The following is a 15405-nucleotide window of genomic DNA, read 5'->3' on the forward strand; positions in this document are numbered from 1 at the left end:
ATCACAAGAGTTTTGTCAGGTCGTTACATACCGATGCGAGACATTCTGCTTCTGTCTGTCTTTGTCCAGTCGTTTGTTTGTTTGTCCAATAACTTCTCCTAGGCTATTTGATGGATGTCAGTGAAACATCATATGCTTATTTTAGTGGTTTGTAGGCATGTTGTGCACTGTTATTTTTCCCAAACACGTGTAGCGATCTCACAGAGGACTACAGTCGGTTGTATTACCATGGTGAAGTGCTATAGGGAAGGTGCAGTGGTAATGATAAGAACGGTCTGTGGTCGGTTCTGTGGTTAATATATCAGAGCTCCGTAATATAGGCACGTTTGGGTCTGCGACTTTTATAATTATGTAATGTTCGGAATACTGCAGATGTATGTTGTTGCTGTCAATTTTATAATTATTCTTATTAATGCATGCCACGTATATTCACCGGTAAAAGGTGAACAACAGGCCTGGTGGCCCAAGAAGGAGGTGAGGGGTAAAATGGTTCGGAGTGGGGGAGGAATAGAGCTCATGGCGGCTGGGAGAGAGGGGGGTGGGGTGCAACTGGGGTAGCGGTGTGGGGTAAGTGATGAGTTGTCGACGGTGGGAGAGGGACAATATGATTAACAGATACACAGACATAAGGACAATCATATGTATTATTATACAGATTTATAGTGGAGTAGTAATAGGAGTAGCAGTAGTAGTACTGTGAGGGGAATTGCAGTAGACACAATGGAGAAAAGGGGAATAGTAGTGGCAGTGGCAATAATGGTATTAACAGATTCAGCAGTCTTGTGCTAACATTGTTTGTCTGGGAGTGATGATGCGAGGAATAATGTAATACAGTAGGGGTTATAGGACCGGACGACAAGAAACCCTCCAAGGAATATGACGACTTGCAGTAAGAGGATACCGGGAAGTAAGAGTAATGAAAGAGGCAGAGACTGAAGGAAAATAATGCACGTATGAGGTGAAGCCACAGTTAAGGCCTTGATAACAAGGCGGAGCAGGATACCACAGCTGTGTCTTCGTTGTCTCATAATATTTTGTGTTGTTTGCATCTAACTTCATCTGGTTATAGTAAATTATTGGCGAATGCTCTCCGCTGTCCATCGCAATGTGGTTTAGTCGTCCACATAAAATAATTGCCACATTTATAACCATCCGCACAACTAATGTGAGAATCAACATTAAATTCACAATAATTCTATATTATAGCTATAGACAATCCAGGGATAACATTCACAAAAATTATGACTGCAGTTATAATGACAAGTTGCAACTTATATACAACTGGCTCGGTGCTTTATTTGTGTGATGAGGATCCGAAACAGATGGGTCAGTATCACAGGACACCCTGATAACACAGTAGTCAATGTTATATGTTACAGTATGTATGTTACGAACGCATAATGTTTTGCAGGTGAATAGCATGGAAATGTTTCGAATCCAGTGTCATTAGGTTTCTCACTATTCGCCTCGTAGCTCAGTTCCAAAGTACCACTCACGGTTGTCCGTTCACCTGGCCTCTCTCTAACCCTGACTTCCACTTCGTTCCATCGCCGGGGGTACCGAAACTTTGGTTCGCGGGTGTACGTGGATGGTAAACTGAGTGAATTTTTCTCTTTGAAGGTTGGGTTGAAACAGGGATGTGTCACGTTTGCATGATTGCTCAATCTGTACATGGATGAGGTTATAAAAGATATACAAGTTAGGGCAGTGGATGTTGGAGTGGCCCTAGTGAGAGAGGGCAACGTTTGGAAACTCCTTGTACTGCTGTTTGCAGATGATACTGTGTTGTTAAGAGAAGACGAAGGGGAGCTGCAAGGCTTGGTGGATGACTTTGGGAGAGTAAGAAACGGAATCTAAAAGTAAATGTAGGGAAAATAAAGTTATGGTCTTCGAGAGAAATGAAGTCAGTGAATGTACAGTGAGGTTGGATGATGAAGAAACGGAAAATGTGAGTATGTTTAAGTACTTGGGTAGTGCGATTAGTTAGGATGAAAGTTTGGAGGGTGAAGTTCTTGAAGGGGTACAACAAGGAAGAAAGCTTCCTGGTTCCTAGAAAGCAGTGATAAGAAACAGGGAAGTGAGCATGGAAGTGAAAAATTTAATACATAACAGTATTGTGATACCAAACACTAACGTATGGAAGGGAAGCTTGGACATTGTTGAGGGACACAAGTTAAGAGTGAGAGCAGTGAAAATGAGTTATCTGAAAGGAGCCTGTGGAGTCACATGGAGAGACAGACTGACAAATGATGATGTAAAGGAGCGTTGTGGTGTGCATGTGGATGTGATAGGAAGCGTTAGGAGAAACACACTGAGGTGGTTCGGCCATGTGGAGAAGATGGAGCGTGTATCAGCTTGTTGGAACCCCACAGCTGATCACCAATATTATATATCAGCTTAGACGTGAGCGCACTGTTCCACGCAGGTTATCAAGATGTAATGTTCCATCTGGTTGAAGTTCCTTCCAGCTGACACTCTCCACCAATGTCTTTTTCACACACAGGAGATGGTGGGAATCAGTGTAGATTCCCACCATCTCCTGTGTGTGAGAAAGACATAGGAATAGTAGGTAGCGTGTGCAGGTGACAGAAAACTGAGCAGATTTATCTTTATTGGCCACAGAAAGATACAACTGTGACACAGAGAGAACTCAGTGTAATACGTCCCTCTCATTTGAATGATGTGTGTTCTGCTTCACATCTGCCCCGCTCCCCACTGGGCGTGGTCAGATCAGGATAAAATTGAGGTGCCAATCCTCAGGCATTCTGGGATTTATACAAGAGTAGAAGTAAGTTACAACTCCACCATGCACATTTTACACCTCAATACAGTAGCACTGATTACATTATAATATACCAACAGGGTAAATGTTTTCCCAAGACTTTAAACATATATACAGTTCATATTTCTCTATTGCCTTCCCTTACCCTCATGTTTATGCTGGAGAAGTGCTGACTTTCGCAGGTCTAGCACTCATTTTATTCCCACTCCACACTTACACTAAAGTGGCATTTGGATTCTTATCTCAACACTACAACACATTTTCTCTAAATATGAATAATATAATGTATACAGTAGTTAGAGACATGCTCCAATGTGGAAAAAAATGTCAGCCACTAGAACATTGCTGGGCCACACCTGTTAGATGTCCCCTTCGACACTGTTGTCCTAACTACCATGTAGCCTAACCAATGTATAGGGTAGCTAACTATTCAGGCAAGTCTACTTGCGATCCCTGGGTACAGACCGGTGGTTTTAGTGGGTTTCTCATTCGGCCTCTTAGATAGTAGCCACAAACACAAACACAGGACAAGACCACAATAAGCAGAAGACCAACGCCAGGACCAAAAGAGGAAGGAGAAAGGTTTGAAGGGAGATAAGACAGTACATATGGTTCTAAATCAGTCTTGTTCAGGTGGGAGAGGAATTGTATTCTCTTGAGCACATGAGACAGCCTATTCACATTCAAGGTAGAAACACTGAATGAAGGTAAAAAGGGTCGTAACTGGGACGAGAAGTTCACCGACAAGGCTAGATGGTGCTTGTTAGGTAGAACTGCTATCTCTATACTGTGCAACTCACAAAAGTCGGGTGCAACATAGTAACCCTTTACCGTAAGGAACTGGTTTTGTGAGGCACATGTGAGTGTTGTGTCCTCTGTCTCAGGAAAGAAGAAGTATTGTTTCACATGTACATGAGCATGGAAACTGACTTCAATTGAATGGGTTGGAAAGTGCAATGTTGCAGTGCTGAGGAAGTGTTTGTGTCCAACAAGGCTATCTTACACTCCTCTACCCCTGACGGAATGAAGACAAAATGGAAAGCAGGACATACATGGAGATCAAGAAATGAGGCCTTACACTTCTCAAATTCATCCAGTCATTTCTGCTATATACCCTTTGTCATCCGACACAACTAGCACCTCTGGTCCCTCATTCAGAATGACAAGTGTATTGTTAGTAGTAGTAAAAGGGAAAGGAATGAATCGCCATGCATGTTATGTTACAGCATTCCTCATAGGTACCAATATCAGGATGCCATCATGGGTCAAATGGGCCTCTAACAATTGGTAATAATATTCCAGTTGACTCATACCAGAATGTGGCGTAAATCCATACTTTACCATAGCTACGTCAAGACCGTTGATTAAAATGTGAGTAGGAAGCAATAAAGCATTAACACTCTTCAAACTTGCATCGATTAAGCCGTCCATCATTGGCTGCATGTGACTCCAAAGCAGTGGTCGACCCATCGAGAGGATGTAAGTACTCAGCGATTAACACTAAATTAGTCAGGGTTAGTAGGTTGGTTTGGATGTTGTTCACAACTCCTACGAGATGGTTGGTAGTCTTAATTATCTCGTTATCTTTGTTAGTGAACTCACCTAACTGTTCACTTGTGTATACGATTAGCCTGTCATTTGCCTTAGCCGCCAATGCCAAATCATGCATTTGCTTGCCCAATTGCACTACTTCCTTGTCTAGTGCTGTACCAAAGAGCTTTTCAGACAGGATACCTAGAATATCCACAAGTCCTTTCTTAGTATGTGCACGGACATGCTGGGAAAGATCAGAATTTGCATTAGGTAAAGCGACATGCAATTTTGTGAGCCTGTCTGTGAGCCTGTCTGTGTCCAGTCTGAAGCTCGGTTATACCATGGAAGGTTTGTACTAAAGCTTCACTATCCGAGGTCGTCAACTGTGGGTACAGGTTAAATGATTTCACTATTTGCAACACTGGCTGTTTGAGGTGAAGCAACCCCTTGGAGACCTCTTTAACAGTATTTGGAGCTCAGAGATATCCTTCCATTGGATATTAGATGCATACTGCATCCTCTACCACCACAACTTCTCCAAGTGGGCTCTTCAGTACTCCTGGCATCAACGCAGTCGTGTCTGTGTCCGACATTGTTCCATAGGTCCACTCCAAGCAATGCGACAGGAGTACAAGCCACAGCCACCACATTTTCTGCAAAAGAAGATACTCCCTTAATCGCTCTTGCTGTCAGGTCATAGCTTGCTGTGATACTCTTGGTTAGGGATAGGTACGGACGACAACATAGACTGCGATGAAGACAGAGGGGACAATACATCAGATGATTGGTTAGTTAGGCCTAGCTCTTGACTTACTGGTTTGATCCTGTCAGCATGTACTATCTCCTGTGTTCCATTAGCATCATCCCTCATTCTATAAGTATGTCCACGCACTCGTTCCACAATGGTGTATGGTCCACAGAACTTAGGTCTGAGCCTGGAAGTTCTCTCAGGGTTATGGATCCTAACCTTCTGGCCTATCTCCAACGTCTTTTCTTGACTACCTTTGTGTTGTTTCGCCATTATCTCCGCTCTTGAGGCTTTGAATCTTTTTCGTACTTCACTATGTATGCATTGGAACTTTGCAAGCTGAACTTTGTTATAATCCTCTTGATTATACACTGGCGTAGGAGGTCCAGCTAGCAAATCGTAGGGTAACTCTTTCTCTTCCCCATAGAGGATGTAATGAGGAGACTTCCCAGTTGACGAATTATCTGAGGAGTTGATAGCCGCCGCCACGTATGGTAACCAGTCTTGCCAATTATCCTCCAATGAAATGATTGCTGGTCTCAAGACTTCCAGTATTTTCCTGTTTGTCCTCTCTGCAAGGCCATTGCTCTTGGGACTGTAAGGCGTAATAGAGACTTGCCTTACCCCATACGTATGACAGATTTCCTGTAACACTTGGTTACGAAATTCGTTGCCATTATCACTGACCAATACCTTGGGTGTAGAGTATGGACATATCACTAAGGTTACAAAAGCGTACACCACCTTCTCTGCAGTTTTCGTCTGTATAGGTGCTAAAACAAGGAATCGCGAAAAATGGTCCACTGCCACCAATACATAGCTTGAGCCTTGATGACTCTTTGGCAACACTAAGAGATCAATGGAGACTGTATCCCACAGTTTTTCTGATAGGGGATACTCCAAAATGGGAGTCAGAGGTCCCATCGTTCCTCGCATTTCTGCGCACTTGACACATTGACTAACGTGGGCGTCTATGTCCTTCCTCATGGTCGGCCAATAATATTTCTTTCTTGCCTCACATATGCATCTGTCGTGTCCAGGATGACCCGCTTGAGGTATGTCATGAACCATCTGTAACACAGCTTGCTGTAGTGTAGCAGGAACAACCAACTGATACAAGGTCTTCTTCCCTGGGGGGTTCTTATACAAAAGACCCCATTGAAGATGAAAGTGAGTGATCGGTACCGAAGGTTCAGGTAGACAAGACTCGTTGCCAGACTCCAACGCATAGATGACTTGAGACCACAGCGTATCCTTACGTTGTTCTGTTTTTACCATGTCCGGGGAATACCCAGAAAGAGGGATAGCCTCAGATATGGTAGCAGCAATGTTTCTACTCAGTGCTTCGGCAATGACATTTTGTCGGCCTGGTAAATATCTGACCTCTGGGTCAAACTCCATTACCTTGCTGATCCAATGCGCGACCTTACCGTGCAAGTTCTTCCCATTAAAGAAGTCGCATATAGGTGCATGGTCAGTTAAAACAATTATCCAGTAGCTGAAGATGATATCCTAGAAATGTCCTAACACCCACATGACAGCTAATGTCTCCAAATGTGTCGCTGAATAATTCTTTTCTGGGGGTCTTAGTGTCCTACTGGCATATGCAATGGTGTGCCATTGCCTTCCTTATCCTTTTGCTGTAACACCGCTCCCAGTCCCAAACCTGAGGCATCTGTGCACAGGTAAAAAGGTTGAGTATAATCAGGAACCACCATCACAGGTGCCTCTGTCATGGCTTTCTTGAGGTCGTTGAAGCTTTTCTCTTCCGATGGTCCCCTTTGCCATGCAGCATCCTTCTTAAGTAGAGTCGTCAATGGCGATGCGATAGCAGCATAATTTTGGACAAAGCTCCTGTAAAGACCAGTGAGCCCTAGAAATGAGCGAACGTCATCCTTGGACTTGGGTGTAGGGAAATTTACCATGGCTGTAACCTTATCTGGAAGAGCCTTGATGCCATTGCCATCAACTAAGTGCCCTAGAAATCTAACATTTGACTTTAGAAAGTCGCACTTCAATAGCCTGATTTTCAGAACCGCTGATCTTAAGGTTTCCAACACTCGTTTTATCATACTAAAATGAGTGTCCATGTCTTTGCTCACAATTATTAAGTCATCTAGATATGCCAGGACGTCCTGCCCAATCATGTCACCAAACAACTGGTTTATCATCCTCTGAAATGTCAAAGGAGCATTACTCATTCCAAAAGGCATCCGGAGAAATTCAAAGTGCCCACAGTGAGTGCTAAAGGCAGTGATGGGACGTGACTCTTCGGTCAGCTCCACCTGCCAATACCCTGACGCTAGATCCAAGCAGGTGAACACGGTATTTCCTTCACCCAAGAACTGCAGTAAGTCTCTGAGATGCGGAATCGGGTAACGATCCAGTATGGTTACCTTATTCACTTGCCGAAAATCCACAACAGGTGGCACACCACAGTCCTTTTTAGGCACCAGAAATAGTGGTGCATTCCAAGGTGAGGAAGAAGGCTGAATGACTTCATCATGAAGCATCTTTTCAACTTCCTCTTCCACTGCTCTCCTTTGGCTGTGTGGTAGACGTTATGCAGGCACATATATTGGATTTGTACCAGGGCACAAACCAATATGATGCTTCACCTTGTCCATCCTACCCAGCGGTTCTCCTGGAAGTGCCGCTACGTCGGAGAATTCTTTTATGGGAAACATTATCTGTTACCTTCACATATTGTTCTAGCAGCTTTCGTCTCCCAAGACGTTTAGGTTACGACTGAGTCAATGTTTGTGATGTGACTACGGGAGAGATCACCGGTATGTCATTGACTTCCTTTACGGGGGCACCATAGCACATCAGGTCGCCTATATAACAGCCATCTCTGAGCTTAACTGCTCCACCACTCATATTTGTGATGAAGAGGGGCGTCATCTGGTCTTGCCCGACACTGCTCAGGGTGGACTCCAGCGACAAGGCCTTATGTATTACGGTCTCCATTAAGCATGCCACATCAGTTCCCACTGACACATCAGGTACTCGGACAGGAATTTTGCAGACAGTTCGACTGGGTAAGTGGTGATTCCCACTCACTATAGCCCTGACTTTCTTCCAGTCCATACCCTCCGTTTCGTGTGCGTCCGGGGACTCCCTTGACACTTCACTTGTCGGGGTCACAACTGGTTGAACGGCTCCTGATTGGATGCCAGTTCCAGCTTGTGTTGCTGAGGGATTAAGGCCTACAAACTCCTTCCCATTAAAGGAAATAGAATGTCTCTGAGGGTATATAATCACGGTATACCCCTCCATGGATTCAAAGCCCAATAACCCATCAGCTGGCAGAGGGAAATCCTAAACCACATAAAATGTAGCACATAACAAAGGAGATCGTTTATAATCCTAAACCACATAAAATGTAGCACGTAACACAGGAGATCGTTTATCTGCCCTCAGTGTCAAAGGTACCTGGCTTACGATCTTCATTTTACTTCTTGTCACACCTGTCAAAATGACATCAGGTGCTGACAACGTCCAATTGGTTGAGGCATCAAATGCTTGAGCCTCTCCAGCGCTTTACTAGATATAATGTTTGCACATGCCCCGGTGTCCACTATCAAAGACAACTGGTCTTTCCCTATAATCCAAGGAATCACCAAAAAAAATCTCCCTTTTTAATAGCTGCCATACATGCATTAGCTGATTGTAATATCCTTAGTGCTACTTTTGCGTGTGCCTCTGAGCTTCCCCCGAACTAGCTTGGTTGCCCAGTTTTTCCCGATTGGCGAGAACAATTGGGCAATAGTCCGTAGGATGAGGACACCGCCCATGGATAACACACCATCTTTGTACCTTTGGCTTTTTAGCCTTGGCCTGGTTAAGATAAGTGGTTGCCATATTAGGTTCATGCCATGCAGGAGGAAAATTCACCTGAGTTTGCATGCCAATACTGTTAGTATTTATGCCCCATGGATTAGCACAAGGATCCTGGGTTTGCATGCCAATACTGTTAGTATTCATGCCCCATGGATGAGAACAAAGATCCTGGGTTTGCATGCCAATACTGTTAGTATTCATGCCCCATGGATTAGCACAAAGATCCTGGGTTTGCATACCAATATTGTTAGTATTCATGCCCCATAGATTAGCACAAAGATCCTGGGTTTGCATGCCAATATTGTTAGTATTCATGCCCCATAGATTAGCACAAAGATCCTGGGTTTGCATACCAATATTGTTAGTATTCATGCCCCATAGATTAGCACAAAGATCCTGGGTTTGCATACCAATATTGTTAGTATTCATGCCCCATAGATTAGCACAAAGATCCTGGGTTTGCATGCCAATACTATTAGTATTCGTGCCCCATGGTTTAGCATAAAGATCCTGAGTTTGGATGCTAATACTGTTAGTATTCATGCCCCATAGATTAACATAAAGATCCTGGGTTTGCAGGGTTTGCATGTCATTACTGTGAGTACTCATGCCCCATGGATTAGCATAAGGAACATTAGCAAATAAATGGCCTTGTCCTTGCTGTCCAATGGTTAAGGGTGTATTGAACATGCCTGAGGCATAAGTGGGTATGTGAGCGGTTACATTAATATCAGTGATTAGTGGACCTTGCATTTGAGTGACCAAGGGTGCTGTTGTCGCCTGTTTAATGTCCACAGTCTCTACTGTACTAAGTGTGCCTTCCTCAGTAAGACAAGTGGCCATTTTGGAGGTAACTGAACATTCAGGGACTGTTGAATAAGAACGACCAGAATGCAATTGTAAAGTGTGTAAGTCCTCACTGTCCAGTTCCTCAGAAGTGCCCTGACTATCTTCAACCCCGAGATGTCCCTCATGTAGAGCTTGGATATTCTTATCCAATGTTTCAATCCACTCACAAAATTCTGAGCCTAATTCACTAGACTCTCCTTCTTTCGTGGTGGGTTTATCTGAATCTCCCCTTAATTTTCGTCCCCACTTCTTCACTGTATCCATCTAACCTTGTCAGAATATATTCCCTTCCCAGTCACAGGAAGTTTAACTGACACAAGTAGATTAATTATGGCTTTCAGCACTAGAGAATGGGACAGACAAGGTACACAAAAAACGTATCTATTAGGGGAAACTGAGAAACCTTTATTTTTACACACACTACCTAACTAACATGTGCTGCTTAAAAAGTGTATGTCTGTGGTTCACTGTCCATGTACACTACCTAGGTGTCAGATGATGCTGAAGTTCCCGGTAGATTCGTACTGCAAGTCCACACACTCCTCCAAGGTTTCTTCTCCAACCACACGATGATATTCTACCCACGATGGTCCGAAGGTGACTGACTGCGAGACACCATCCAACACACAGCCACACGCTCTACACACACACTCGCCCTGACTCACTCCAGCCTCCGCAGCCCAGAGTTGCCAGATGTGTCTAGATGATACCACTTTTCACTGCACTGGCCTCGGTGAGTCTCGCCGAGATCTCGCACACATACCAGTGCGAGAAAGTTGCCAGTTCGCACCTGAAGGTAGAGATATCTCGCACTGGCAGGATAATGAGAGAGACCGAGATTCACTACTCTAATATATTATTTGCTCCACTTACTGACTTTCGCAATTAGTCCCGTTGCATGAGTGAAAGTAAGATTTTCTGTTTCATCTGTAGGATCACGAGCAGTTGCAAGGGGTTTCACTGCACAAATCCCTTTAGCACCTTTTCGTATTCCAGCACAGAACACCATTATTATATATCAGCTTAGATGTGACTGCACTGTTCCAAGCAGGTTATCAAGATGTAATGTTCTGCCTGGTTGAAGTCAGTTCCAGCTGACACCCTCCACCAATGCCTTTCTCACACACAGGAGATGGTGGGAATCGGTGTAGATCCTGTTGAAAAAATGATAGGCAGCATCTGCAAGTGACAGAAAACTGAGCAGATTTATCTCTCTTTATTGGCCACAGAACGATACAACTGCGACACAGAAAGAACTCAGAGTTATACGTCCCTCTCGTCTAAATGATAAGTGCATTCTGCCTCACATCTGGCCTGCTCCCCACTGTGCGTGGTCAGATCAGCATAAAATAGACATGCCAATGCTCAGACCTTGTGGGATTTATACAAGAGCAGAAGTAAGTTACAACTCTACCATGCACTTTATACACCTCAATAAAGTAGCATTGATTACATTATAATATACCAACAGGGTAAATGTTTCCCCAAGACTTTAAACATATATACAATTCATATTTCTCTATCGCCTTCCCTAACCCTCATGTTTACGCCTGATAAGTGCTGACTTTCGCAGGTCTAGCTCTCATTTTATTCCCCCACACGACACTTACACTAAAGTGGCATTTCGATTCTTATCTCAACACAACAACACATGTTCTCTAAATATGAATAATATAATGTGTACAGTAGTTAGAGACATGCTCCAATGTGGATAAAAATGTCAGACACTAGACCAAGAGTGAGAGACTGACGAGGAGAGTGTATGTGTGTGAGGAGGAGGGGGAGAGAGGAAGGGGGAGGCCAAGGATGAGATGAAGGGATGGAGTGGAGAGGTATATGAGAGAGGGGAGTGTGAGTTGGGAGCAGGGCAGTGAAATGGCAGGGGCAGGGTGACGTGGAGGCGATTTGTTTGTGGCCACCCCATAAGGGATTAAGGCGTCTGGCAATAGATAGATAGATAGAAAGATAGATGTAATCTGGAGAGAAGGTACAATAACAAAGCTGGATTATCTGTGAGACTTATAAAGAACAACAGATCTATGCACTTCACTGGAAAGCTTACGAAAAAATAATATGTGTTGCCTAACCTCTAATCGCTAGATAATGTCTATATACGTCACAATCGGGGTGCTACATGGCCGCCAGGTAGCTGCTATACACGCAAGTTTCTTACTGCCACCATTTGTACAGGTCGCCATTTCATCTCGGCACCAAAGGGTAGGGAGGGATTCCCTCCATATTACACAGGCGAGTCTCAGTCTGCCCTGTGCTTTTGTCAGGTGTACAACGATGTCTTAAGGTTCCTATTTGTCGGCTTCCATCTGCGCCACCTGCAGCCAACTGCATCATCCACCCCTGCCAAGCCTCTTTCCAAGGAAACTAGAAAAGGGCTCAGTGATAGTGCCATAAGGCATGCCTTTGATGCAACAGTGTCTAGTTTACATATTAGCACATTGAAAGCAAAGCCATACTCCGTTGAGAGCAAGTTGACAGCAAAGACGTTGACAGCAAAGCCGTACTTGGAACCACAGGCAGACTCAAGAACACGTCCTGCTTTCGTGCTGAAAATAAGTTCTTTTCCTCACGTCATTACTCATCAACGCAAAGACCTGAAGACTTGGGGATATTTTGTTCACATAAGCAAGAGTTGGTGAGTAGTATGGTGAGTAATATGTTGAGTAATATGTACTCTTACTTCTCAAGGTCATTTTATTTAGCTCAAAATAGAGTTTGCAAGGAAGAGCGGGTAACTCAGAACCTTCATTAATCCTTTAACTACTGTGACGAACTTAAGTTGAATAACTTACAAAAACTTTCGGTGCATCCTACATAATTATGTGCTTCAAAAAACAGCAAAACAAGAACGAAAAATACTTACTAAATCATATTAAGATACAGGAATGACAAAGTGCCACAGACTTTCTGAACAAGGTCGGTTCAGGCAAAAATAATTATAATCCCATTTTTTTTTAAACTAAAGTACGTGTCACTATGGTGCACCATAAGTGCACCCGAAAACTGTCATGATATGTGTAATTATTAACAAACCATACAGTAAAAAAAATTATGCCCAAAATAAAATAAAATATAAAAGTGTAGGGATGCGATTTCATGACCTTCTACTGCTTCGATATTGTGTAGATGGTTTTAGGAGCACTGCCATCCGCACTATAATCGTTGTATATACATAAGAGCCCCACTAAATACGCTCTCCCTCTGATCGTTCTCGTTCTTTTCACAAGTATCCTTTTTTATGCTTCAGGCTCTTTCATGTTCTCATCAAATATTTCCTCTTCCCGGCATACAATTTTATCTTCCATTTCCACACATCCACATTAATTTTCATCATCTTTCTATGGAGTCTTTTAAAATTACCTTCTTTCCTTTGGCAGTTCGTTTCACCCTCTCATTCCACTACGGTGTTTATTTCATTTTTTACCCCTCCCAACCCCACACACCACGTCAGTGCTGCACACATGTTTCTCTCACTCATTCCACCACGGTACTGCTTTCATCTCTTACGTTTTCTAATCCCACACACCACCTCAGTGTTGCACACGTTTCTCACACCTTCCACCTCCGCCATCTGCTCCATATCATATCTACACAGTCTCGCGTCCATCTCTCATACAATCCATCCTCTTTTCAACCTCTTGCAGCCTTATCACTGCACTTTACCGCCTTTTAAAGTCGCAAATGGGATAGTAAAGCAGTCCCTGCACTGATCCCATGACACTACGGAGATGCTACATTGTTACTGGCGTAGTCGTATTCACCTGAAAGAAGTACCCAGTGAACTACAGGCTGGTTACCTTTATGCAGCAGTCCACCATTAAATTTTGGGGGTATTGGTAAGGAATTGAGGGACTGCGCACCTGTCCGCCTATATCTGTACCACTGCATGAAGGCACACGCACCAGCACCAGTTAAAAAGGGGGAAAAAAAAACCTGCTTGTTATTCTACCCACTCTCTTCCGTTGATTGTTTATATTGTTGCGACGTCCATTATATGGAGATGGGGGATGAAGTGAATACAGCATATTGTGGCTGGCAGCCGAATTCTGTGTATCGTTCGAAGTTTTGTAGCATCTTTTCCTTAGCGATTTATTTTCCAGAACACAACTTACCATTCTCTTGTTTGCTATTTATATGGCCATATCCATCACTAACGTACAAATCGATATTAAGGTTTAAGGTGTATTGTGAGGAAGATGTATTATGAATTCTACAAAACCACTCAGTATGCGACCCATATCCTTACCCTTAGGCTGCCTCCTCACTGCCTGTATTGTTGTCGTGGGAGACTTCGTGCTGCCTTTCCGTGACAGCAAACATTGTATATTAAACGTTTATATTATCTTGTATGGTGCTTATACCTCCCTATTATTGACATATTTTTCATTACCAATATACAAGAGGATATTACCTGGTGTCACCAGAATTCCCAAGTAAAAAACAATACGTTAAGAAATGAGAAAAATTTCTTACGGTCACACTCCCCAGGGTAGACGAGTATGATGGATGGGTCTTGGCACTGAGCAATAATCAGAAAGCAGATGTTGCTGTAGGTCACGCCGTCGCTGCCACACACGGGGTCGTACTGCTCGGTGCACGCCTCAGGACATACCGCTTCGAGGTCAAAAGAAAAAATGCGAACAATATTGAAAATATTGCCTGGATTAACGAAGAAATAATAGATGAAGTGAAGAATTGCTAAGAAGTAATTTGTACTCTTTTAAAGAAGTACAGAATAGTCTGTTAGAAATCAGAACGGTATTTATGTTGTTACAGTACTGATGAATTTTAATTAGCTATTTTGTAAAGTCCATCAGTTTGTCCAAATACAATATATATATATATATATATATATATATATATATATATATATATATATATATATATATATATATATATATATATATATATATATATATATATATATATATATATATATATTGATAGATAAATAGATATTGAGAGACAGATAGATACAGTATAGATGCAGAGACTGACAGATATGGATAGATATATACATCTCTCTCTCTCTCTCTCTCTCTCTCTCTATATATATATATATATATATATATATATATATATATATATCATCATCATCAGCCGTTTGAGTCTCAACTGCAGGACCGGCCTATCCCGACCGAAGTGGGGACGATGCAGCCAATGTATCTCTACCAAGTGGCTTAGGCTGTCTGGTATAGATTGTATGTAGGGTGAGAATGCTTGTAAGTGTAATTGTAGTGTTGGAGTGGCTTTGGATGTGTGTGTAGTCTTTGAACCAAGTGTAATCGGCCCACGCAAGCCGACTGGGTGCAAGCATACTTTATAGTATGTGACACTGGTTCAACCACAGCATCCCTTATGTCTGCCAACCAGTACGTGGTCAGAAGAACGCTCCCAAAGTTTATTACCCTGGCGGGGCGCGAACCCTCGTTCTTCGGTGTACGAAAATGCACACTTTACCACTGCCACAGAGGCTCCATATATATATATATATATATATATATATATATATATATATATATATATATATATATATATATCGACCAAGGACCGGACAAAGGACATGGTAATCGTAACATGGAATGTAAGGGGAGCGAATGATGAGGTGAAAGAAAGTGAGATGGTCCAGGTGCTT

General features: G+C 42.9%; 1 protein-coding gene across 1 annotated transcript in view; it reads right to left on the bottom strand.

Moving 5' to 3' along the window:
* The window catches only part of LOC145403332 (uncharacterized), a 137864-nt gene that overhangs the window by 83170 nt on the left and 39289 nt on the right, over positions 1 to 15405 (bottom strand). The window contains exon 4 of the mRNA XM_080275124.1: positions 14244 to 14384. Coding sequence (XP_080131250.1) covers positions 14244 to 14384 — 141 coding nt within the window. The remainder of the gene's footprint in view (positions 1 to 14243; positions 14385 to 15405) is intronic.

Source organism: Coenobita brevimanus, chromosome 60, assembly GCF_032717465.1.
Source record: "Coenobita brevimanus isolate Jiangsu-jjx chromosome 60, ASM3271746v2, whole genome shotgun sequence".
Lineage (NCBI taxonomy): Eukaryota > Metazoa > Arthropoda > Malacostraca > Decapoda > Coenobitidae > Coenobita > Coenobita brevimanus.